The sequence below is a fragment of the Carcharodon carcharias genome, chromosome 15 (genome assembly GCF_017639515.1).
Source record: "Carcharodon carcharias isolate sCarCar2 chromosome 15, sCarCar2.pri, whole genome shotgun sequence".
Taxonomy (NCBI): Eukaryota; Metazoa; Chordata; class Chondrichthyes; order Lamniformes; family Lamnidae; genus Carcharodon; species Carcharodon carcharias.
The window spans coordinates 7,021,049-7,047,095 of NC_054481.1; the positions used below are offsets into that span (position 1 = coordinate 7,021,049).

Here is a 26,047-nt window from a genome sequence, read left to right on the forward strand (position 1 = left end):
AAGCCCACATCCCATGAAAGAATGAAAAAAAAACACACCTGAGCACCTGCCATCGCTGAATCATCAGTAAGCATGTCAACGTTGATGTGAGCTGCTTTTTTACGGCACAATAAGGCAGGGAGGGGGAAAATCAAAATTGAGGACAAAGTCAAGCCAAAAAGATTTATCAGGTCAGATAGCATCTGTGGAAACAGAGTTAACATTTCAGGTCGTGATGACTCTTTTTAATGGTAATCCCGTTTCATTCCACAGATGCTGCATGGTCTGCTATTTCCAGCAATTTCTGTTTTTATTTCACATTTCCAGCATCTGGAGTATTTTGCTTCTGCAACCAAGTATCCACATCCAGCTCCAGGATCACACCTACAAACAGGTCAATGCCCAGTCCTCTAGCTAGAAAATGGTGGAAAGTTCATGGAGGAGAATAAAATATCATGCTGGAGATAGAGATAAATGGCGACAGTTTGTGGAGAAATGAAGAACCTATTAACTCAGATTAATTTTAGTCACAAATATATGATTATACTAACATGAACAAGAATAAGAATAAAGTTCTGAGTCTGTTAAACTTGGCATTTTATTCTCCAATTCCGATGACTGAAGCACCAATGACTATATCTATTCAGCTGAGGACAAGAGATTTTTTTTCAAGCTGTTACCACAGTGATCAACATCAACCAAAGATCTCATTTGAATTATTAAACAATGCCATATGTATTAAACAAACGTAATCAACACAATGTGTATTTGACAGACCACGAAGTGGCAAAGAATTTACAGCCAGCTTTTGAACAAGAGATCCACGCTGTTTAAAAAGCCTCGGACAAAGTTCAAACAGACTGTGGAATTGTTCGCTTTTGTTTCTGTCTGGGGGTTTTCGTTGCCGATTTTACTAATTTCTTGGTTTTGGGGGCTCCTACTGACTTCTGCTGAGGGTTCTTAGCAGTTTTCTTTTGTGTGCTACTCTCAAGTAAGAAATCTTTTTTTCCCACTTCCTGTTTTGGTGTTTGAAGGCATTTTCCTCCCGTGACCGGAGTCTGCAGTCTGAGGCTTTCTGGATTCTGCTTAGGTGTTTGTGGTGTTTTTTTGCATTTTTCTTGCTGTAGTTTCTCACCAACAGGAGTCTCATTTCCATCAGCTGCCTTTGGTGTGGTGCTCTTTTTTCTATTCAGTCCCTGCTCAGAAAATAAATAAATAAATAAGTATGGACATCTAACAAACACAATCTTAAGTAGACTAAAATGCACCATTTGACCAGATTTGCAAGAGTATTCAATTTGCAATACCATAAATGGTGAGTGGTTCACTTTAAATGAATAAAGTTCCATAGTTAAGTGTCTCTCTTGCACACAAAATCACATGCTCATATAAGGAAGAATCAATTAAAATCCTTTCAACTTTCTACTCTTCATTGCAGGTATAACCTCAACTAAAAATTCCCTTGGTCTCTGCCAACCACAAACAGTCAAGTGAGACCAAGTGCATTTGTCATACAATAGATGATTTAAAAACAACAGAAAACCATAAATCTTCTCCAACCTTTCAAAGTGCAGCTCTGAGAATTACCCAGTGTCTTCCAGGACCACCAATCCTATGCTATATTTAGCACCAATGGGGTAGAAACTTAAGGCGACACAATGATAATTTTAAAATTTATATGTTTTTGGAACATTAGAGGCACTCAGAACTGAGGATGTTGAAAATTAGTTATATTTTGCAGGTGTGCCTACTAGGGTATCGGAAGTGGAAACAATCAATGAGTTCAAAAGGGAATCCGATAGGCATTGGGGGAAAAACAACTTGCAGGGCTACAGGGATAAAGCAGGGGAACAGCACTGACTGGATCGTTGTACAGACAGCCAACATGGAATGCTGGGCTGAATGGCCTCTTTCTATGCCCTAATGGCTGTGATGGGAGTCCAATTTGCATAAACACCTAGGCACAGAAATTTAATTCTTTAGCAGAAAATAAACTGTGAAAAAAGGATCTGTTCCTCAAAATGGTAAACGTTTTTAAGTTGGTAGTTCAAAATAAAAAAAATGATCAAATAGTTGTGACCTGAAAACTGAACAGCTGTGGGAAGAAAGAGAGATAAAGAGATCAAGAAGATAAATGCATCATCCGGTGAAGTTTCCAGATTTGATCAGTCTATGCCAAGTTTGCAGATCTCAAAAGGGACACAACAACTTCATTGTGGAACCAAGGCTCTCCTGATGACTACCCAGTGATCCTTGATGTAATTTACACACAACGAAGGGTCATTAGGACTCGAAACGTCAACTCTTTTCTTCTCCGCCGATGCTGCCAGACCTGCTGAGTTTTTCCAGGTAATTCTGTTTTTGTTTTGGATTTCCAGCATCCGCAGTTTTTTTGTTTTTACACACAACAATGTCAGGTTACGATAACAGTAGGTTTCACAGTGGGGAGGGAAGTAAAATAAGAAAAAAGGAACCATATCAACCATCGAACTTACTTGCAATTTTGCCTTCTTTGTGGGTGTTTGCTCTTCAATGGGAACGAGCTGTGGTATTTCTTCTTCTGTGGCATGTTTATTGGCAACAGGAGACTTTGGTTTTTTTGCCTTCGCCTTGACTGCCTCAACAAGAACACTCGTAACCTCAGTCGATGATGGTACTTCTGTTGCAATTTCTGAATTTCCAACTTTTGTTGCTTTCTTCTGCTTATTCTGAGAAAAAAAAAATCAAGGTGTGGCTTTTTTTAAAACATGAAACCTTTCACTGCTGTGTAAGGTGAACATTTCCCATGTACAAATGCAGCATGAAATAAAAGTTACTTTTCCCCCTTATTTTCTTGTTCTTCCGTACAACTTGATGACTTCTTCTGTCAACTGAAGATGGTCCAGCTAAGGCTATTTCTCAGAAATAACCTCAGAAACAAAACTGCAGTTTTATTGCCCAGTATTAAAGTGAAACACATCATACAATTAATTGATCAACTCGTCAAGGTAAACGGTCTCAAACAAATATTTTAGAAGGATTGACATAAAATTACTTTAAATGTACAATGAAATCATGAAGAGTTAAGCTCCAATGACACGAAATTCCAGTTATGTCCAAGCCGTCAACCATTCATTCTGACAGAATAGCAAATTCCATATAACAATGCCCATGATAAATCGAAATTCCAAATCGATAACTCCAGATTAGCTGACTTGTCGAAGCTCGTCGTATGACATGCCAACCAGAGTGGAGTTAGAGGAACCCAAGTAAGCCAATGACTCTAAACAGTTCCATGAACGTCCACCTGCTTCCCTAGCTGATGCTGCAAAGGCTATAGAGATGTCCGGGATTTCACAATGCAGCATGAAAACACTGAAAAAATGTTTCACTGCGTTGATGACATGGACGACTCAGAAAAGGGTTCCAGGGTTTTTCCAGAGCTAACTGCTGACATTTTTCAATGCCAGGTAAGGCCATTGTAAGGCGTGAACAAATTGAATAAAGACTTTTTCACACACCTATTGCTTTACTGTGTTTTCATTCTGCATTTGCATCTGCTGTTTTCGACATAGACTGTGTTTGTAGGCACATCAGGTTATATAGAGATGAATTCATCTGGAAATGGACCCTCTGTGGCTATCACAAAACTCTGCTTAACACAAATTTGTGGGCGAATTCCCTGGGATTTGACGCATCGGGATTTTACTGTAGCACTCTTTAAATTGAGCTGCATCTCATTAGTTGGCCTTTGCTTACATGTGATAAAATCAACAATTGAGATTTGCTGATTTACGTAGCTGGACTTCAGACAATTGAATACAGGGTACATTATTCCAAGTTTCAATCTTGTGTAAAGTTCCTATAACATTCACAATCAAATGCAATTCATTCTGCGAGTTAAGACGTTGAACTCCTCACAATGATTTTTAGCACCAAAAGCTTCACATCATGCACAGCCATGACTTCATGAGGACAGGTTTATGAAAGGTCAGTATCACTTTATGTCAGTTAAAAACTAAAAGGGGACAAGAAGAGGCAAAAGAATGCAATGTGCCAATGTTCTCTTTGGAGACAATGCATGCCACAGCAGCAAATAGCACATAATCTAGGCTCTAAGCTCTGCTTCACTAAGGAAATGTGGCACTGTCAAAGGTGCTGCCTTTCAGATGAGATATTAAACTGAGGTCCTGTCTGCCCTCTCAAGTGAACATAAAACACCCTATGCCACCATTTGAAGAGGAGTACAGGAGTTCTTCCAGTGTCTTGAACAATACTTATCACTCAGTCAAAATCAACATAACAGATTGTATGATCATTTATTTCACACCTGTTTGTGGGAATCTCTCTCTGTGCAAATTATCTGCAAAATGTTCATACAACTGTGACTTGATGTATTTCATTGGCAGTAAAGCTTTGGGAAGGATTAAGATTGTAAAAAGCATTGTACCAATGCAAGTCCCTTTGCTCTTTGGCTTGGCATCCAGCTCCACCACAGCCCTCCCCCATGCTCCTGTGAAGTGCCAGGATGTTTATCTCTGTTGAAGATGCTATATCATTGCAAATTCTTGTTATGCTAAACCCTTTCTTTACTATACTGTAAATAAGCATATACTGTACCAGGTCTATTTTTAAATTTTATTTAAAAATCATTTACTTACTGCTTTCTGCTTTTTCTTGGGAGTCTTTGGAAGACTTTCCTCTAACTCCTGAAGGTTCTCCATACCAGATGCATATATGGGCAGAGCAACAGAAGTTGTGGTTTTCAAGTGAAGAATTTTTACATTTTTCCATTGCTGCTAGCATAAAAAAAAACATTATTAAGCCAATTTCATGAAATAAATTAGATAGAATATTACTACATTTACAGCAGATCCTACATTGGGAAGATAAATAAAATCACTCATTTCCCCCAAACAAATATACATATGATACATTTCCCATATTTTTCTGTGCCATTAGGTTTAACAAGTTCACAAAAGCACCATTGCAAATTATTAATCATAAAGATAAATAGGGTAGGTAATACAAGCCAGGAGCACTATCCCTGAATTATGAGTTCTCCCAAACCAAGTGGTGCATGGTGGAAACATGTTCAAATACTCGAGTCCTGTGTTTGAAACTCAAATTCAAACAACTAAGGATTAGAGTTTTCAATACTCAAAAACACTAATCATCCTAAGCTGCTCTAGTCATAAGACCATAAGACATAGGAGCAGAAATTAGGCCAATCGGCCCATCAAGTCTGCTCCGTCATTCAATCATGGCTGATAAGTTTCTCAACCCCATTCTCCCGCCTTCTCCCCGTAACCTTTGATCCCCTTACCAATCAAGAACCTATCTATCTCCGTCTTAAATACACTCAATGACCTGGCCTCCACAGCCTTCTGTGGCAATGAATTCCATAGACTCACCACTCTCTGGCTAAAGAAGTTTCTCCTCATCTCTGTTCTAAAAGGTCTTCCCTTTACTCTGAGGCTGTGCCCTCGGGTCCTAGTCTCTCCTACTAATGGAAACATCTTCCCCACGTCCACTCTATCCAGGAATTTCAGTATTCTGTAAGTTTCAATCAGATCCCCCCTCATCCTTCTAAACTCCATCGAGTATAGACCCAGAGTCCTCAAACGTTCCTCATATGTTAAGCCTTTCATTCCTGGGATCATTCTTGTAAATCTCCTCTGGACCCTCTCCAGGGCCAGCACATACTTCCTGAGATATGGGGCCCAAAATTGCTCACAATATTCTAAATGTGGTCTGACCAGAGCCTTGTAAAGCCTCAGCAGCCCATCCCTGCTTTTATATTCTAGTCCTCTCAAAATAAATGCCAACATTTCATTTGCCTTCCTAACTACCGACTCAACCTGCAAGTTAACCTTAAGAAAATCCTGGACTAGGACTCCCAAGTCCCTTTGCACTCCAGATTTCTGAATTCTCTCCCCATTTAGAAAATAGTCTAGGCCTCTATTCTTCCTACCAAAGTGCATGACCTTACACTTGCCCACGTTGTATTCCATCTGCCACTTCTTTGCCCATTCTCCTAACCTGTCCAAATCCTTCTGCAGCCTCCCTGCCTCCTCAATACTACCTGTCCCTCCACCTATCTTTGTATCATCTGCAAACTTAGCCAGGATGCCCTCAGTTCCTTCATCTAGATCATTAATGTATAAAGTGAAAAGTTGTGGTCCCAACACTGACCCTTGCAGAACTCCACTAGTCATCGGCTGCCATCCTGACAAGGACCTCCTCATCCCCAATCTCTGCCTCCTGCCAGACAGCCAATCTTCTATCCATGCTAGTACCTTGCCTCTAACACCATGGGCTCTTATCTTACTGAGCAGCCTCCTGTGCAGCACCTTGTCAAAGGCCTTCTGGAAGTCCAAATAGATAACATCCATTGGCTCTCCTTTGTCTAACCTACTCATTACCTCCTCAAAGAATTCTAACAGATTTGTTAGGCATGACCTCCCCTTGATGAAACCATGCTGACTTTACCCAATTTTACAATGCACTTCCAAGTATTCTGAAATCTCATCCTTAATAATGGAGTCTAAAATCTTACCAATGACCAAGGTCAGGCTAATTGGCCTGTAATTTCCCGTCTTTTGCCTCACTCCCTTCTTAAACAAGGGGGTTACATTAGCGATTTTCCAGTCCTCTGGGACCCTCCCTGACTCCAGTGATTCCTGAAAGATCATCACTAACGCCTGCACTATCTCTTCAGTTATCTCCTTCAGAACTCTGGGGTGTAATGCATCTGGTCCAGGTGATTTATCCACCTTCAGATGTTTCAGTTTTCCTAGCACCTTCTCCTTGGTAATGGCCACCATACTCACCTATGCCCCCCGACTCTCTTGAACTTTGGGGATGTCACTTGTGTCTTCCACTGTGAAGACTGACGCAAAGTACCTATTCAGTTCCTCCGCCATTTCTTTGTTCCCCACTACTACTTCTCCAGCGTCATTTTCCAGCGGCCCAATGTCCACTTTTGCCTCTCTCTTACCCTTCATATTTCTAAAAAAAACTCTTGCAATCTTCTTTTATATTACTGGCTAGTTTACCCTCATATTAACTTAGGCCTTTCTTTCTGATCGGTTTTCCTTAATTTGCCCTAAATCCATAACCCATTCAACTCTACTTCTCATTAATGACAAAATAAATCTTAAAAGCTGAAACTTTAATTTAAGGAGTATAAGAAATTGTTTCTGAAAAAGTCTTCCAAACGTGTGGGACAAGATGGGACAATGGACAGATCTGGTCTGCTTTCTACACCTCTGAAATATCACAACAAATTCATGACAGAGGTTAAATAAACTCTCTTCATCCTTGTATTTTAAAAAATTCCTTCATGGGATGTGCAGTGCAAGCATCGCTGGCATCCCTAATTGCCCTTGAGATCAAGTGAAGATTTCCACACATTGTTAGATGTAAATATATTTAGCAATATAAATTGTAGCTTTTGTACAAATTTTCAATGCCAGATGCCAAAGGGATCACTGGCATAGGAAAAATAAAATACACACTGAAGCAAATCAAGGTGCTCTTCTGAGATATGGCCAAAGGCTGGTTCGAGCTGCTTAGAAATTGTTTTATATTGCTTCTAGATATGCTTTATGACCAATTGGATGTGTGGAATACAGACACATGCAAGGTGTCCAAAATGGAAAGCTACTCCTTTCTCTAGCATCAGTAGCACCCTTGTTTTTTCAGCTTTAGCAATGTTTGTTCCCAAAGTTGTAATTGTCAAGAACATTACTAACTCTTGGTGTTCTTACATTTCTTCCTCTGTACTGCAAAACAACTGAAAAAGGAAATAGTAACATTACACATTTATAAATGGAAACATGGGTGATGGATTTGGTGCTTTGCTAAAGCTTGTAACTATGAGATATCCCTTTAAATCCAAAATGAAACAAGGATAATGCTGGAAAGAGGGATAATCGGAATTCCTGGCTATGAGGTTATTAGATTTCTGAGAAATTATCCTGACTCGGGGTTGCCAGGGAGACAGGGTTCAGTTAAGGGGCAAAGCCATGAGCATGGCTGTTAACATTGATATGGAGATGGGAGATTGCTAACCAGAAAGGACAAATGGCTGATAATTGGACTAACAATTGTGTGCAACACACACAGACAGAACTCTAGGTGTGGATTCAGTTCTTCAGCAAAGGGAAGAACCAAAGAGGCACTTGTACAAGGAGCTGTGAACATTTAATATTGTTAAAAGGACAGAAAGCTGAAGAATAGAGATTGCGAATTGGACAATTTTACTGCTTTTGTTTGAATTCATTCATGAGATGTGGGTGTCACTGGCTGGGCCAGCATTTATTACCCATCCCTAATTGCCATTGAGAAGTTCGTGGAAAGCTGCCTTCTTGAACGGCTGCAGTCCATGTGGTGTAGGTGCACCCACAGTGCTGTTAGAGAGGAAGTTCAAGGATTTTGACCCAGTGACAGTGAAGGGACGGTGATATATTTCCAAGTCAAGATGGTGAGTGGCTTGGAGGGGAACTTCCAGGTGGTGGTGTTCCCATGTGTCTGCTGTGCTTGACCTTCTGGATGGTAGTGGTCATGGGTTTGGAAGATGCTGTTGAAGGACCCTTGGTGCAATCCTGCAATGCATCTTGTAGATGGTACACACTGCTGCCACTGTACATAAGTGGTGGAGGGAGTGAATGTTTGTGGATGGGCTGCCAATCAAGCAGGCTACTTTGTCCTGGACACTGTCAAGCTTCTTGAGTGTTGTGGGAGCTGCACTCATCCAGGCAAGTGGAGAGCATTCCATCACACCCCTGACTTGTGCCTTGTAAATGGTGGACAGGCTTTGGGGAGTCAAGAGGCGAGTTACTCACAGCAGGAAACTGAGCCTCTGGCCTGCTCTTGTAGTCACAGTATTTATGTAGCTGGTCCAGTTCAGTTTCTGGTCAGTGATAAGCCCAGAATGTTGACAGTGGGGGATTCAGCCATGGTGATGTCATTGAATGCCAAGGGGCAATGGTGCGATTCTCTCTTGTTGGAGATGGTCATTGCCTGGCATTTGTATGATGCGAATGTTACTTGCCACTTGTCAGCCCAAACCTGGATATCATCCAGATCTTGCTGCATTTGGACAAGGACTGCTTCAGTACCTAAGGAGTCATGACTGCTGAACGTTGTGCAATCATCAGCAAACCTCCCCACTTCTGACCTTATGATGGAAGGAAGGTCATTGATGAAGCAGCTGAAGATTGCTGGGTCTAGGACACTACCCCAAGGAACTCCTGCAGTGATGTCCTGGAGCTGAGATGATTAACCTGCAACAACCACAACCATCTTCCTATGTGCTAGGTCAGACTCCCAACCAGTGGAGAGTTTTCCCCCCAATTCCCATCGACTCCAGTTTTGCTTGGTCTCCTTGATGCCACACTCGGCCAAATGCTGCCTTGATGTCAAGGGCAGTCACTCTCACCTCACCTCTGGAGTTCAGCTCTTTTGTCCATGCTTGAACCAAGGCTGTAATGAGGTCAGGAGCTGAGTGACCCTGGCAGAATCCAAACTGAGCATCAATGAGCGGGGCATTGCTGAGCAAGTGTTGCTTGATAGCACTGTTGATGAACCCTTCTATCACTTTACTGATGTTTGAGATAGATTGATGAGGTGGTAATTGACCAGGTTGGATTTGTCCTGCTTTTTGCATACAGGACGTGGCTGGCCAATTTTCCACATTGCTGGGTAGATACCAAGAATTGTAGCTGACCAGGCCGTTTAATGGGGTTTATTAAAGGGCTCAGATAAAGGAGGCTCTGGGGAATCTGTGCCATTAAGACCGTCATGAACCTAGCTAAGTAGGTTTTTCAGGCGTGTGCAGTTTGGGCATTAACCATATCGGGAGACTTTAACTAGAAGGTGGCTGCTAGTGAAAGTGATTCAAGGGCCAGATCCAATGTGGGAAAGTGAGAGTTCCTGTGCACCGGAGGCAGAGTTTGAAAGGCTGTGGGATTGTATGTGGAGCCACATGGGTTCAGGGAGTGATGGGAATGCTTGTAATTTTGTGAGGTGCATCTTTTCTTGCATCAACTATTTAAAATGAAATCCATCTTTTCTAGTGAAATACCATTTGCCTGTTCATGCTTAATTTTATGTTGATTTTGGGCTTGATTGTAACAATAAATTTTTAAAAAGTGAAATCCTGTCCCTCGATTCATTTTGCAGGAATTGTTTGGGGATTCCTTTCTTTTCAGGTTATTGGTTGCTATGGGGAATGTAACACATTTAATTCAGCAATTTATTGTTCACACCATTGAACTGGAATCTTCTCTAAACACACTACAACTTTCTGTCGCTTGCAAAAATCTACATACCCTCCGCAAAGAGAACAAAAAAAAAATGCACATTACTGCAAAAGATGGGAGTTGGAGGAAGGATAAAGCAGAGCTGAAGATGAGAATTGAAGTAATAAGTCAAAATCATCCTGGGTGGGTAGTTCATAAAGTGCAAAGAAGAGGGAAGGTACATCCATATATATGACTGTCTATATTCCCACCAATGGTACAGTTTTTTTTTTATATACCTTGGGCAACTTCTTTGTAATAACGCTAACAGCAGCAATAACATTTTCCACTGTGTCCTGCAACTTCATTCCTGTATGAGCTACACGGGAAGCACTGAAAAAGAAAATATGCCAAGAAATTACACCACACACGTATCATTCAAACAAAGGATAATGAATAATGACATCTAGAATATCCACAAACTCCATATCCTCTATCATTACTTAATGTAATCTACTTCCTAGTCAGACAATTTAGATTTTCAGTTTTGTAAATTTACAGAGAACCAATAATCAGCAATTAGCATTTCTGAAATTACCATTAGATAATTCACTCAACATCCATTATCTGTTTAAATTTCCAGGAACCCAGGGGCTCATGTTGACCAGAAGTGAGCAACAAAGTCCAGAGAAGCTGTCTCAGGATAGAGTGAAGTTCAGGGCCATCATGTCAGCATGGAATAGTGAAGCATAAGGCCAGGCTGCAGAGAGAGATAGACAGACAGGCTGGAGGCATCAGGATAACAGTTATATAGATAGCACTAACTAATAGCATGCAAGATACAGTACTTCTGTGGCTCCACAGATAAAACACATGTTGAGAAATAGACAGACTGAGAGGTAACTAGTGGAGAGATTTTAAAAAGAAATAGGTAATTGAGATAGTTAAACATTGTGATAATCCCAGTGGTGATTAGTATCATGTGCTATTGTAGACTGAAATGGTTTACCGAATTTAAAATAATTTCCACCAGGCAGCTCACCACCACTTTCTCAAGGGCAAGTAGGGATGGGCAATAAATGCTGGCCTAGCCAGCGAAGCCCACATCGCATGAATGAATTTTAAAAACTGTCAAACTAACAGTCTGTCAATCACTTCAGAGGAAATACAAATATGAGTTTGGTCCGGTTTTTCTAGTTGTGATGACGTCAAAACCCTCAGCATTCACTGTCTTTACTACTCTGAAACCAATTGCAACTTCTGGAATCTGCACAGGTACAGTCAAACACGGAAATCCAGAAGTTGCTCTTGGTGATTCTAACATTTCTACACAGGATATGCTGTTGAAGTTCCCCAAGTCGGCAATCAATTAGAAATCTGTGAACTGAGAACTTTTCCTTTTAAAGGTATTAACCTTGTTGTAAAATCCCGTGAAAAAGTTACACCTTGCTGAACGAGGTGTAACTGGGTTTTAATGTCATATTAAGTTCATAATTACTGCTGAATAACCTCAATAGTCCTGAAAAATTAATTATTTTAAAATTATCAATGGAGAATTTTTTTTTTAGTTTGTTATTTCAGTTTTCATCTCAATCCCATGTCTATGTCCTAATCTTTATTTTGTCCTCTAATATGATAAAAATGAAGGATAAAGTGCTTTTTGAATTCTTGGTTGTCAGTCTGTCAAGAGTACTTCAACATGATTGGCTGCTTACCCTGCTTGATGAGATCACTTTTATTGGAGATCTGAAAATCCCCAGGGTGCCAGATTCAAATTGACATCAGGAAAAGGGAAATCTATGCCACAGAGATCACTTGATCATTATGAGCAGTTTCTGCTGACCACAATGACTGGGCCACTGACTCCATGTACTTGTAACTGTATTACAATTCCATGGATTAAATAGCAGTCACATTACAGACACACAATACTAAATAGGAAAGTGTGGAAAATTCGCTTTGATAGTAAACAATGTGAACATTATTCAGCAGGTTTTCCAAACTCATGAGACAGAATGCATATTTACCATGGTATACACTCGGAACTCAGTGGAATTGGACAATTGTGTTTTAGATAGATAAACTACTTTGGCATTATAATTTTATAGAAATGGATGTAAAGCATTGTTCATTCATCAGTCTAAATATGTAGTACCATCTCTGCTGTTATGAAGATTGCCCAAGTCACTATAACGATTTGCATTTATATAGTGCCTTTAACTTAACAGAACATCCCAAGGTGCTTTACAGGAATATTATCAAGGAAGATTGGCCACTAGGCTATGTTAGGGAATATTAGGGCTGATGAAAAAAAGCTTGATCAAAGAGGTAGGCTTTCAGGAGTGACTTTGAAGAATAAAGATATTTAGCGTGAATTCCAGAGATTAAGGCTTTGACACGGCAGCTGATGGTGGAGTGATTAAAATTGGGAATGCTCAAGGGTCCTGAATTGGATAAGCACAAATATCTTGGAGAGTTGTGGGGCTGGAGGAAATTACAGCAATAGAAAGGGGCAGGGTCATGAAGGGGTTTGAAAAGAAGGATAAGAATTTTAAAATTGAGGATTACTTGTGGATGGGAAGATAGTTGCAGCCAGAGGTTCCTTGAATCCTCTGAAGGCCTTTTCAGAGAATTCTGGGACAAGCAACTAATCCTTTCGTGGCTCAGTTCCTACTGCCCTTCCACACTCCATCCCCCCAACATTATCCCTCCCTACCACAGCACTCCCACCACACCAAGCCAGAGGATCATTTCATCCTTCAACAGATTGTCTAATTGCTGTGAAGCTTCAAGAGGATCAATCATGTTTTAACTTTGCAATTGGATAAACTTACAGATGTTGATATCACAATATTAGCGCTTTGCCACAGTTTAGTTTTTTACACATACTAGTGACCAGCACAGAAGTGCTGTGGCATTATACACACTGCAAAAATTTATCATTGCAAATGTCCTCTATATATTCCAAATTACCACTTCAGGTTTACTGGAGATAACTACAAATAATAGCTTTATACCCAGTAAGGCATTTTATTTACATGTAAGCTTTTTACTATAGTGCAAGCTATTCTGCTCATTTAGACCTCAGTGAGTTCTCCTCCGTAACAGCCTTTTGATTGCATACGTAAACTGATGTAAATGCTTCAGTGTGTTGCCGCCTGGGTGCTCCTGCATCAATTTATGAAGCTGAATTACTGGTGTATTTTTTAATCCCAAAATACTGGTATGTTCATAGCCAGGGCATCTTGACTTTGGGAGAATGAGTGTATTGGTGCTTGGGGCAGAGACCTTCCTTTAAGAGACTGTGCTGGCTGCACCCTTGACGTTATGCAACTTTGTCTTTTCAATCAGGCTCTCGAGCTGCTGGAGCCTGCTTCGCTTCATCCTTTTTTGCATATGTCCCTTTTTACCTGCTTATCCTCCTCCTTTTTCCAGGCATTATCTTCGAATATATACAGAATTAGTGCATGGTTCAGTTATGAGTATGATAGCCTTCAGTTAGGAGGCTGGTAATTATGCATTTATAACAAGCTGCAGCAAAATATTGAGTGTTATAAAAAGCTGGAGAGAACTTTCCTCATAATGCAGCTGAATTACTCAAACAGATCTTAATACACTCTTCTTTTCCTTCTTCATCTCCTCGAGTTCTCTACCTTAAGGCAGGTCCAACCCACAATGCCACAGCTTCCACCACAGGTAGGGCACGGAAGCAGAACTCGAGTCCACTCCAGCCAGAACGGGGATCGATTCCTCTGCTGTTGGCACGAATCTGCTCCACACAAACCATCCAGCCAACTGGTCTAACCACCCCAACCCCTGCCCCCTCAAGGAGTTCGAGCTGCTGCAGAAACATGCACTTCTAGCCTGGAGCTATGAACAATGATGGTAGAGGCTCTAGCATTCTTTCCATCACATGGCTGACCAAAAATCTGTCCTCTTATCGGCATATGCAGGAAGGATTTACAAGTTGATACTCAATCTGTTTGGCCGCATTATGAACGCACCTCCCTTGGCCATCAAGTCCTGGACTTTAACCTGAAGCTTCTGGCTCAGAGGCAGGGACACTACCCACTGCACCACACAACCTCCTCTTAATACATTACCAGGTGGACTTTAGTCAGTTTCTTATCCATTGTAAAGAGAGGCAAGTTTAACGAAGAAGTTGAAAAACCCCTAGAAGTCTTATTTGACTTGATGCTTTACATGTGCAGCCATAAAATCAAACAACAGAATATTGAGTTACTTTTTCAGAGTGAAAGATTGCAAGTTAAAGGAAATCATGATCAATTTATATGGTTCTCTGGGCAAACCTTGACTACTGTGCCCAGTTCTAGTCACTGTTACGAGGTCACCCACTTAAGACAGATGAAGAGAAATTTTATCTCTCAGAAGGTCTTCAGTCTTTGGAACTCTCTTCCTCAAAAGGCGGTGGAAGCAGAGTCTTCGAATATTTTTAAGGCAGAGCTAGACAGATTCTTGATGAGCAAGGGGGTGAAAGATTATTGGGGGTAGGCAGGAATGTGGAGTCAAGGTTACAATCAGATCAGCTATGTTCTTACTGAATGGTGGTGCAGGCTCAAGGGGCCAAGTACCTACTCCTGCTCTTCATTCGTATGTTCGTATACGGTCACTGTTTGGTGCTCAAGGGCCCAGAGCACCAAACAGTGACCATATCTTCAGGCAAACCTTGAATACTGTGCTCAGTTCTGGTCATTGAGACACAGCAGAGATATTCAAGCATTGGGAACAATATGGAGCAGAAACACAAGACTAATCCCCAGTATGAGATATTCAGTTATGAAAAAAGACTGGAGAAACTTGGGGGTCGAAATTGAATGAGACCAGGCTGCTAACATAGGGAACAATCTGTGTGCTGGCACACTCGATAGTGCACCCTGGATATCACTTAAATTAGGCCGGCGAGCTGCCTGGGGACACAAAGTGGACGTGGATTTCGGGCAGCAACCCTTGGGCAGATCCTGTTGGTGGGGGGTAACACGATCAAGAGGAAGGGAAGCAATTGAGTGAGCCGACCAGCTGTGGTGCTGGGAGCAGCACTCTGGCACCTCACCACATTCAAGATAAGTTCTTTTTAGGATTGCTAGCTGAGCCATGCAGATCTAGTTATCCATTCACTGTTGGCTGTGTTCACAGGGTCTGGATGGAGACTTAATGAGAGCTTAGGCCTCCTATTTGCTTATGCATAAAACCTGCTGTCTGCTTCCATGAGCCCCAGGCAACTATACTTCAGCTTTAACCAATATGGTGGACTGCGCACCTCAGGTGTGGATTGCTTGTACATGCACCACTTGAACATTATTGGACACTTAGCTGCTTGTTTTATATCTGTAAAATTTCTAGTTCTTGGGCTTTTTGGTTTTAAAATGAGCCATCTAAGATGTGATCTTTCAAAGGAATAGATTGCAAATAATATAGAAAAAGGTAAATTCAGAATGTTAATTAAAATTAATTTGACAGAGTAGGTCAAGGGGCATTAGATTTAAAGGGCAAATTTGGAACCTACATTAGGACATTTTCAAACAAAACATTATCTGTACACGGAATAGACTCAATCACAGGGTAGTGAAATCCACGGGCCCATTCAAGAACCAACTGAATGCTACAAGGGAGCCAATCTAGGTAAGCAAGCACAGCAGTGGTGGGAAGTGTGAGTAAGGACACAGGCAGCAGAGTTTTGGATGACATCAAATTTATAGGAGGTAGACTGTGGGAGGCCAGCCAGTAGTGTGATGGAGTAGTCAAGTCTAAAGGTAACAAAGGCAGGGATGAAGATTTCAGCAAATGACCCAAGGGGTGATGGATTTGAGCGATGTTATGGAGATTAAAACGGGCAGTCTTCGTGCAGATATGTGGTCAGAAGCTCATCTCAGGGCCAAGTATGACACCAAGGGTACAAAAAGGAGGCTGGCTCAGCCTCGGACAGTTGCCAGGTAGAGGGACAGAGCCAATGGCAAGGGAATGGAATTTGAAGAGCGGAGCGAAAACAACAGCTTTGATCTTCCAGTCTTTAGTTGGGGAAAATTTCTGTTCACCCAGTATTGGATGTTAGATAAGCAGCCTGATAATTTAGTGGAGGAGTTGAGAAAAGTGATGGTGAGGTAGAGCTAGGTGATATCAACTAACAGTGATTTTGGATGATGTCGCCGAGGGGGCAGCATGTAGCTGAGAAATGAGAGGGGGCCAAGGGTAGATCCTTGGGGGACACTAGAGGTAATGTTATGGGAGAAGGAAGAGAAACCATTGCAAGTGATAAAAGCAAAGAACTGCGGATGCTGGAAATCCAAAACAAAAACAAAAATAACTGGAAAAACGCAGCAGGTCTGGCAACATGGGGGAGAAGAGCACAGTTGACGTTTCGAGTCCTCATGACCCTTCAACATTGCAAGTGATACTCTGGCTATAAGAATGGAACCAGGCCAGTGCAGTCTCACCCAGCTAGATGACAGTCAAGAGGCACTGGAGGAAGATTGTGTGGTCAACAGTGTCAAAAGCTGCAGGCAGGTCCAGAAGGGTGAGGAGGATAGTTTATTTTTGTCAGTCACAAAGAATGTCATCTGTGACTTTGATAAGGGGAATGCTTCAAAGGCATCTCCAGTCAGTTTCTCCACTCTGTTACTTTTCAAAAACATTAAATCAGGCATATTTTTCCTAGTCCGGCATCTCTACTCACCTAACAGTTGGTCCTAAAGCTGGACTTTTAATTGGTTAGCATGCTGCTCTGTTCACTGACATTTCATTTCAAGGGTCTAATTTTAAATTGCTGGCAAGCGGAGAAGAGCATGTGTCAACTACAAGATCAGTTGGTTACTTTGTTCACTGTCATGTACAGATAAACAAGGCACTGGCATTCAAACATGTTCATGATTAAACATGCGGTGCAGTGAGTACAGATACTGGTCGAGGAAGTTTTGGGAACATTAGTACTCAAGGTGTAAGCAGCCATTGGGAATACCCAGCATCTTCTGTGCTCAGGAATTTAGAAAGATAGACTCCCAAAGTAAAATTAATAGGAAAAGCTGGGCCTTATGCAAAATTAGACATATCAGATCTACTTATGAGAGAACCTGGGCTTTTTGCATACCAATTTGCAACTCGAAATCATTTAGGCTTCTACAGGCACTTTTGTTATTTTATTTGTAGCCCCATTCAGAATTGATTTGCAAATGAAAAATAAATTTTCAGTGTTAGGTGAAAGACAGAGGGTTAGATCCTCCCAAACTCAATGAACCAAATCCTCAATACTCACTAACAGCTGCCCTTCTTGTTGACAGGAAGGATTGTGCCCTGGATTCGTTTGTTCAGATCTTTTGCAAGACTCTTTGAAGACAGCTTTACAGACAGAGGCGCTCTGAAATCAGAAATCAAATAAAATGAGATTACACACAAGAAAATGCTTGAAAGAATTACAATACTACACTGCTCACAACTGTTATATTTGAGTTTGTAAGAACTGCCAAGCTATACGATTGCCTACAGGTTTTCAAACTGAGCTCACGAGGCCACTGGATTTCTGTATTTTTGAGCATTTGCTGATTTATATTAACTTAAGAAAAAACATTTTCTGCAATGGGAGCACAGATCTCCTGAATTTTGGATGGGAGGCTTCCAAGAACTTCACCACAAATTAACCTGCACATTTATCTGTGTGGCTGCCCATATAAGCAGGATGACAACAACTATTGTTATCCTGAGCCTACAGGGGTGGACACTCATTAAGTCTCATGAGGGTTCTTTTAGACTCCGAGGTGATATTGCTACCACTGATCCAAGTCTGGCTCAAGTTCAGTGCTCGTTCTGTGTTGAAGTTGGACCCAGACAAGGGGCTGAATTTTACATGCCCCTGGTGGGTCTGTTTCTTTAGGGAGGGGCATATAATATGAGGTGGGCCCCCATCCCACCACCTTCCTGCTCACCCCCATAATACGGGGGGGGGGGCAGGGGTCAGCAGGTGCTGAACTCAGCAGCCTTCCCACCATATTTAAATCGACAATTAAGGCCCAATTAAGCTTGTTATCAAGCCTATAAATCCTGCTAATACACTGCCCGCACCATAATACGATTGCCGTGGGCAGCAGGGTGGTAGCAGGAAGCCCGATGTTTAACCTGAAATGGGTAAATGGTCGGATCTCCATTTAACCAACTGTCATGAAGATATTAATGTATATAATGTTAATGGAAATTATTTTTAAATTGGACTTGTAGTGGGGTCTGTGTCTGTGGGTGTGTGTGTGTGTATGGCTTAATTGGATTAAAGCCAGCTAGTCTGGCTGCTTTGATGTATAGTAGTTTGAGATGTTACTTAGGCAAACGAAAGGCTAGAAGGTAAGGAGTGTATTTGCATTTGTTGAATAAACCATTCAAAAGGGAGTAAAATCTTACATCTAGCTGGGAGACACCAAGCAACGTGTTTATATTACTAATACAATTGTGCTATGAAAGGTGTTTTATTGTAAGAAGAGGTGGAGTTCAAAGACCCTGGGATAACATGAGAGCTTACATTCAAAGGGAAGCCTAGGTATAAACAGAAAAGAGTTTTATATGTGCAGGTCAGAGGCATGTAAGATCTAAGCAGCCTGTAAGCCCTACAACTGTGTCTGCAAAGGAACCAAATTACAAGGGGCCTAATTTTGAATTTGTAAGGTTAAATGTGCTTTGCCGGGTGTCTGTTTAAAGTCCTTGGGCTATTGTTGCCTTGGTGAAGATTTAGTTGGGAGTGATTAATTTGGGGATTTGTTTAAAGGTTATTATGGTAGTAATTTGTAGATATAAGTATGTTTTAGTTTCTCGTTAAATTAATAAATATTTAATTTAATTTAAGTTAAAGAAAACTCTCGAGGTTCGGTGGTTTCATTTCCGAATTCAGAGCTGCACCTCAAACATGCCAATCAAAAATATGGGATTAGACAGTTGTTCAAGTTTCCCTCTGGGATTTAAACAACTCAGCCTTTACCAACTGCTGTGTCATAACACCAACCCAGAAACCGTGTTGGCATGGAGCCAGCATGCTCCATGCCTACCCACCCTAGCAAAACTCTGTGGGGTTTATTAATGAGGGCCAAGTGGGACTTCTGCACCTCACTGGAGCAACTGCTGGGACTGCAGGTGAGGAGTGGAGCCCAAGATTCCCCGGAGCAGTTACATCCGGTCATGGCCCAAGAGGGTTAGGGAGAGGGGGATTGGGGTGGGGTTTAGGAGAGGGGGATTTACGTGCGCCCACCCCGCCCATTTTATGTGCGCCACCACCCCATTTTACATGACGCCCCCTCAGGAAACACACCAATCAGGGGCACAAAAAATTCAACCCCTTGTCTGGCTCCAACTTCAACACAGAATGAGCACTTAGATAAAAACAAAAAACTGCAGATGCTGGAAATCCAAAACAAAAACAGAATTACCTGGAAAAACTCAGCAGGTCTGGCAGCATCGGCGGAGAAGAAAAGAGTTGACGTTTCGAGTCCTTCAGCAGAACTGAACATGATCTGTTGAAGGGTCATGAGGACTCGAAACGTCAACTCTTTTCTTCTCCACAGAATGAGCACTTAACTTGAGCCAGACTTGGCTCAGTGGTAGCAATATCACCTCAGAGTCTAAAAGAAGGGGACACAACCCTCACATGAGACTGAATGAATAATCTAGATTGACACTTCAATATGATGCTGAGCGATTGCTGCACTGCAAGTGGTGCTGTATTTCAGATGAAAAGTTATTGCCTTGCCCGCCCTTGATGTAAAATATCACATGGTGCTACTCAAAAAGGAGTAGGGGGAGATCTCCCAGTCACTCGGCCAGGGTCCCTCAACCAACCTCACTAAAAACTATTCCTTTATCTTGTGGGGTGCAGATTGGTTGCTTCATTTCACCATATTATTTCAGCAACTGGACTTCAAAATGCATTGGCTATAAAAAGCACTGAAATTGCCCAAGATCGTGAAAGACACGGCACTATTTGTTCACGGTGGTGCGGGTGGTGGGGGAATGTGCGAGCGTCACTGACAAAGCCAGCATTTGTTGCACTTCACTATTGATCCTTGACAAGGTGGTGGTGAACTGCTGCAGGTCATGTGAAGTAGGTACACCCACAGTGCTGTTAGGAAGGGAGTTCCAGGATTTTCGCTCAGCAACAGTGAAGGAACTGCGACATATTTCCAAGTCAGGACAGTGAGTGGCTTGGAGAGGAACTTGCAGGTGTTGGTGTTCCCATGCATCCACTCTCCTTGGCCTTCTAGGTGGTAGAGGACATGGGTTTGGAAGATGCTGTTGAGCTGGTCCAGTGCATCTTGTACATGGTACACTGCTGCCACTGTATACCTGTGGTGCAGAGAGTGAATGTTGAAGGTGGTGGATGGAGTGCCAATCAAACAGGCTGCTTTGCCTTGAATGGTGTCCAGCTTCTTGAGTATTGGTGGAGCCTCATTCATCCAGGCAAGTGGAGAGTATTCCATCACACTCCTGACCTGTGCCTTGTAGATGGTGGGCAGGCTTTGGAGAGTCAGGAGGTGAGTCACTCACTGCAGAATTCCCAGCCTCTGACCTGCTCTTGTAGCCACAGTATTTATATAGCTGGTCCAGTTAAATTTCTGGTCAATGGCAACCGCCAGGATGTTGATGGTGAGGGATTCAGTGATGCTAATGCCATTAAACGTCAAGGGGAGATTGTTAGATTATTGCTTGTTGGAGATGGTAAATGTCTGGCAGGTGAGTGGCACAAATGCTACTTGTAACTTAGCAGCCTAAGCCTGAATGTTGTTCAGGTGCTGTTGCGTATGGTCACAGACTGCTTCAGTATCTGAGAAGTTGTGAATAGTACTGAAAAGCTGTGCAATTGCCAGAGCACAATCCTACTTCTGAGCTCTTGAGGAAAGGTCATTGATGGAGCAGCTGAAGATGATTGGGCCTAAGGCACAAACTTGAGGAGCTCCTACAGTGATGCCCTGGGGCTGAGATAATTGACCTCCAACAACCACAACCATCTTCCTTTGTTCTCGTTCCTTCTTTCTTGGGAATAAAATCTTACTGCATTGGGGTAACCACACATCCAATGAACAGTATTTGGTCTCATTAAAAACTCAAAAGTATGCCCTGCTGGGATGTCAGTATATTACTTTAATAATTATTTGTGATTCAGTGCTGAAATAGGTGCCCAACTCACCCATCCCATTACTTAGAAGTGGTTGGGGCCATTCGGAAGTAGGTCAACTAATGTTAGAGTCAGAATTTAGATTATTTTAAGTACTTATTTATATGTAGCAACCCGAGGATTGGAAAAGACTCAAAAATACAATGAAATTTGTCCTTGAAGCATTTGTTTAAGCACCAAAAAAATAGTTCATGATAATAAATTTAGATTACTTACTTTTTGGATTTGTAAAAATGTTTGCCTAAATGAGAGGGTAAAAATCGTCTGATTCGGTCATCAGCTAGGAACAGGTCGAATCTGCTCAACAAACGTCGCTTTGCTTCAAATGGTTTATATTCAGTCTTCAGTGTCTTATATGGAATGACCTAACAAAATAAAACTTATATTAACATTGCACTATTTTGCCAATGAAGAAGTCATTTAAAATATACTGCTCAACCATATTCTAGTTAAAACAAAACTGTTGTACTTTCTCTGGATCACTAGCCCTGAAATGGGAGGTTATAATTATTAACACACAAACTCATCAACCCCTCAGCCAGGGGCGTTCATTGCTTTAAGACCCTTTATTTCAATAAGTTCCCTTTTGTTTGCTGTCATATTTGAACAAAAGCCACCTTCAAAGGCCATTAGAATGAAACGTTGCAATAAAAGCAGATTAAATTACCTGGAAATTATGATTTTAATTGGGTTATAAAAATTGCACACAAGGTTAAAAACAAACAAAAGGGGCAACTGAACAAATTCAGCATCATTTTATAATTTCAGAGAAAGTAAGGAGTGCGGAAAACAAACCTTCCGACAGGCACAGTTGTGTGTGTTCTTCAAGTCTTGACTTTGTTGCAGCAGGATACCGTTTCCAACAAAGATACATAAAAGAAACCATTCGGCTCAACCATGCTGGCATTTTCCCTTGACCAGTGGAAGTAACCCACCCCTACAATTTAAAAGTGGTATTGCCCGAATTTCTTTTTAATTTGCTTCAAATTGCATCTGATAACACACAACCAACTCTGGGAGTTCTCAGAGCTGACAGGTAAATCCAGAAAAACTGTATTCCTCATCTTGAGGAGCTAAAAAAAAACAAATCAGACTACGTATCAAACTGATTCACGACTTGTCGTTTGTGATTCATAGTCAGAATTCGAATTTTTCCTACTCCTGGATATATCTCCTAGTATTCTGTACTGTAAAAATGCATATCTGCATGGGAAGGGGTGTGACAAAAACTGATTAAGTAGACAATTGTTTTCATTTTCCCTCTCCGATGTCCGAGAATGCTAATGTGCTGTGCCACCGATCTCAATCGGTCATTACTACTGCAGAGAATCATGTCACAAGAAATCAACAGTGAACACTTTGAAAGTAAACGCACGAATCTTAAATGCAGTTTTAAATGCAATTCTATTGTTTGTCCAAACTAGAAGCCTACCTGTGTTACATTCTCAATGCCATGCTTGCTGAGAAGCCTTTTATAGAATCTCTCTGTCTGATCTGTGGTCATGTTTGGTTCATCTTTAGTGAAGAGACAAACTTCCATTGTCTCTGATCGAATTGAATGAGGTAGAGTTCTGTGAAAATAAAAAATAAAGTCTTTTCAGCATCAGAGTTCAAAATTAGCCACAAACAAAAATTCTTCAGTCTTTACAAAATCTTGCTGCAGGTCATGGAACCCACAAGTATCTCAGCGCGTCTTTTGCATCCAGTTTCATATTGGTTCACTTACATTTTTATGGTTTGCTCCCGATTTGGAATCTTCCACACTGTAACATTCAGCATAATGTTCTCATCTTCATTCAGAAATAGCTTTGTGTCATTTTTACTTTTCTTCACATATGCCTGTAGGGCCTTCACAGCCTTAGCTACCTGTTGAAATGAGGTGTGAGGAGGAAGTCAACACAAACGTACAAACTCACTTTGGATAAAATACACAATTAAGTCTTCCATTAATTGTCTTGTAATAAGAAAGATACAAGAACTGATTATAGTGCTGTTTTCTCTAGCTGTTTCAAAACTGATCCTTAGCATTTCAATTTAGAACATACATAAACATAAAGCTGTGCATTTGGATGGGCTATGGATTGGATGGACAGTGGATTGAATGAAGTACAGCTCTTTATTCCCTAATAATTTACTATATTGCTTCAATTCTTAGCAACAATACCAAAATCACTTTTGTATTGTAGTATTCTTCCAATTTTCTTCTATCTGCATCTGAAGGTGTGAATGTTTCATGGACAGATGCAGACGACCAGTCCAGGTGGGCAGCTTCCATGCAAGCATGGGCGGCAGCGAGACTTTCGCAGGCTGCTTGACGACAGACAGCATCCTCATCAAGTCAGATTCCGTCCTCAACTGAGATGCACCATTTGTAAAAAAAATCAGGTTAATATTTCAGGTGTTTGTCCTTCATGGAACTATTTTTGAAGGCTACACACCTGAAGCATTAACTTGCCTTCTCTTTTTACAGGTGTAGGCTGAGCTGTGCATTTTCAGCATTTCTTTTATTTCAGATTTTCACCATGTACCACTTTTATTCCCTTTATACTTGTAAAAGGAATTGCACAATAGCAATCAGGAGCCAGGGCCTTTACTTCTCTTTTTATCCCAAAAACCTGTGGCACCCCAACCAATTAATCAAACTAGAGCCTTCTCATCTCATGGTGAGTTGGATACTATATAGTGCAGTTATCCACTATACCTTCTGGCTCAGACAAGCTTTGTGACATAAGCTATTAAAAGTATAAATAGGATACAGAGGAACAAGTTCAAAACTGCAATATTATCTTGTAGTTCAGATAATTACAATCACAATATTTCCCCTCCATCCTTTACGAATGTCTCAAGTTCCTAATAGAGATTTCCGCTTTGGAACTATTCCAACTATTCAACAATCTTTTGATCTCAGTTCCATACATTTTCTTTCCAATTCTGTACCTATACAATACTAATGTTATTCACCAGCATAGCACAATTATAACAAAATCAAGAACAAAAGTTAATGTTTCTAAAGAGACATTGCTTTACTAGAGGAATAATTATAAAATAGTTAACTCAGGAGGTGGCCATTTGGTCCATTGTGTCTGTGCCAGCTCTGTGGAACAGCAGCTCACCTAGTTCCACTCCCTCGTATTTTCCCTGGAGCCCTGCAAATTTTATCTTCAAGTAATTATCTAATTCTTTTTTTTCCAATGTCTCAATTGAATCTGCCTCCATCACACTCTCAAGCAGCGCATTCCAGATCCTAATCACTTGCTGCATAAAAAGAAGTTTTATTTTACATATATCACTATTGCTTCTTTCACCAATCACCTTAAAAATCGGTATCCTAAGGCTCTCGATGCTTCTGCCAACAGGAACAGTTTCTCCCTATCTACTCTGTCCAGACCCCTCATGATTTTGAACATCTTCATCAAATCTCTTTTCGAAGAAAAACAGCCCCAACTTCTCCAATCCATCTACATAGTTGAAGTTCCTCATTCTTGGAACCATTCTGGTGAATCTTTTCTGCGTCCTCTCTCACGCCTTAACATCCTTCCTAGAGGAAGAGTCATACGGACTCGAAACGTTAACTCTGTTTCTCTCTCCATAGATGCTGCCAGGCCTGCTGAGTTTTTCCAGTATTTTCTGTTTTTATTTCAGATTTCCAGCACAGCAGTATTTTGCTTTCTATATTTTTGCTAGAATGCAATATTCCAGTTGAGGCCAAACTAATGTTTTATAAGCATTCATCCTAACTTCCTTGCTTTGGTACTCTAAGCCTCTACTTATAAAGCCCAGGGCCCTGTTTGCCTTATTAGCTGCTTTCTCAACCTGCCCTGTCACCTTCAATGATTTGTGCACATATACCCTCCATGTATACAGTGAAGTGATATAGACATTCATGAGAGTGGCTCCAAGGATGAGGAACTTCAGTTACTTAGAAAGATTGGGGAGGCTGGGACTGTTTTCCTTTGAGAAGAGAAGGAATGTTCAAGAGGGGTCCGGAGAGAATAGCTAGGCAGAAACTGTTCCCATTTGGTGTAAGGATTGAGAACAAGAGGGCACAGATTTAAGAAATAAGCAAAAGAAGCATCACAGATATGAGGGAAAATTTTTTTTACGCAGCAAGTGTTTAGCATCTAGAATGCATTGCCTGAGAGCGTGGTGGAGGCAGGGTCAACTGAGACATTCAAGGGGGAATTAGTTTATTATAAGACCATAAGACATAGGAGCAGAAATCAGGCCATTCGGCCCATCGAGTCTACTCCGCCATTCAATCATGGCTGATAAGTTTCTCAACCCCATTACCCGGAAAAGGAAGATCGTGCAGGGTTGTGGGGAGAAGGCGGGGGAATGGCCCTATGTGCGTTGCTCCTCTGGGTGGGCCGTAAGCTGGGATTTCTAGGAGGGCTGGAGCAGACACATGGGCCCCTCTCCTCCTCCTCCTCCTCCTCCTCCTCCTCCTCCCGGGCACCGAGTAACCGCCTCCCCAGCCGAGCCGAAAGGGAGAACGGTCAATTTGGACCCGTGACACCCGGCTCTGAAAACCCAGAGAGAGAGAGAGCGGACCCCCCCTTACCCGTCTCTCCCAGCCCCAGGGGGCCCCGCACTCGGTACCTGCTCGGAATCCAGCGCCGCCATCTTGCCCATGTGTGGAGAACCGCTTCCGACTGCGCAGCCGCACAAACTTCAAGAAGCGAAC

The 26,047-nt window shown here is 41.6% G+C and overlaps 1 protein-coding gene across 3 annotated transcripts; it reads right to left on the reverse strand.

Annotated features, from left to right (window-relative positions):
- Positions 1–559: 559 nt before the first annotated feature.
- Positions 560–26,047, reverse strand: rsl1d1 (ribosomal L1 domain containing 1). Of its 3 annotated transcripts, none has more exons than XM_041206613.1 (9): positions 25,963–26,047; positions 23,090–23,229; positions 22,796–22,934; positions 21,580–21,728; positions 17,473–17,574; positions 10,505–10,598; positions 4,620–4,754; positions 2,475–2,687; positions 560–1,178 (listed from the first exon to the last, which is right to left on the reverse strand). In XM_041206613.1, the coding sequence occupies exons 1-9, from the start codon at positions 25,993–25,995 to the stop codon at positions 831–833; spliced, it is 1,353 nt and encodes a 450-aa protein (XP_041062547.1). In that variant the 5' UTR covers positions 25,996–26,047; the 3' UTR covers positions 560–830. The 3 variants fall into 3 exon arrangements, with proteins under 3 accessions (XP_041062547.1, XP_041062548.1, XP_041062546.1); XM_041206614.1 differs by having other exon boundaries at positions 560–1,175; positions 4,620–4,757; XM_041206612.1 differs by having other exon boundaries at positions 4,620–4,757.

Excerpts from the sequence above, each read along its gene's own strand:
- rsl1d1 (XM_041206612.1), bottom strand. The coding sequence starts at position 25,995 with ATGGGCAAGATGGCGGCGCTGGATTCCGAGCAG. Across the intron at positions 2,688-4,619 it reads CCAAGAAAAAGCAGAAAGCA|AATAAGCAGAAGAAAGCAAC; the intron begins GTAAGTAAATGA and ends TTTTTTTCTCAG. Across the intron at positions 1,179-2,474 it reads CAAAGAAGGCAAAATTGCAA|CAGGGACTGAATAGAAAAAA; the intron begins GTAAGTTCGATG and ends TTATTTTCTGAG.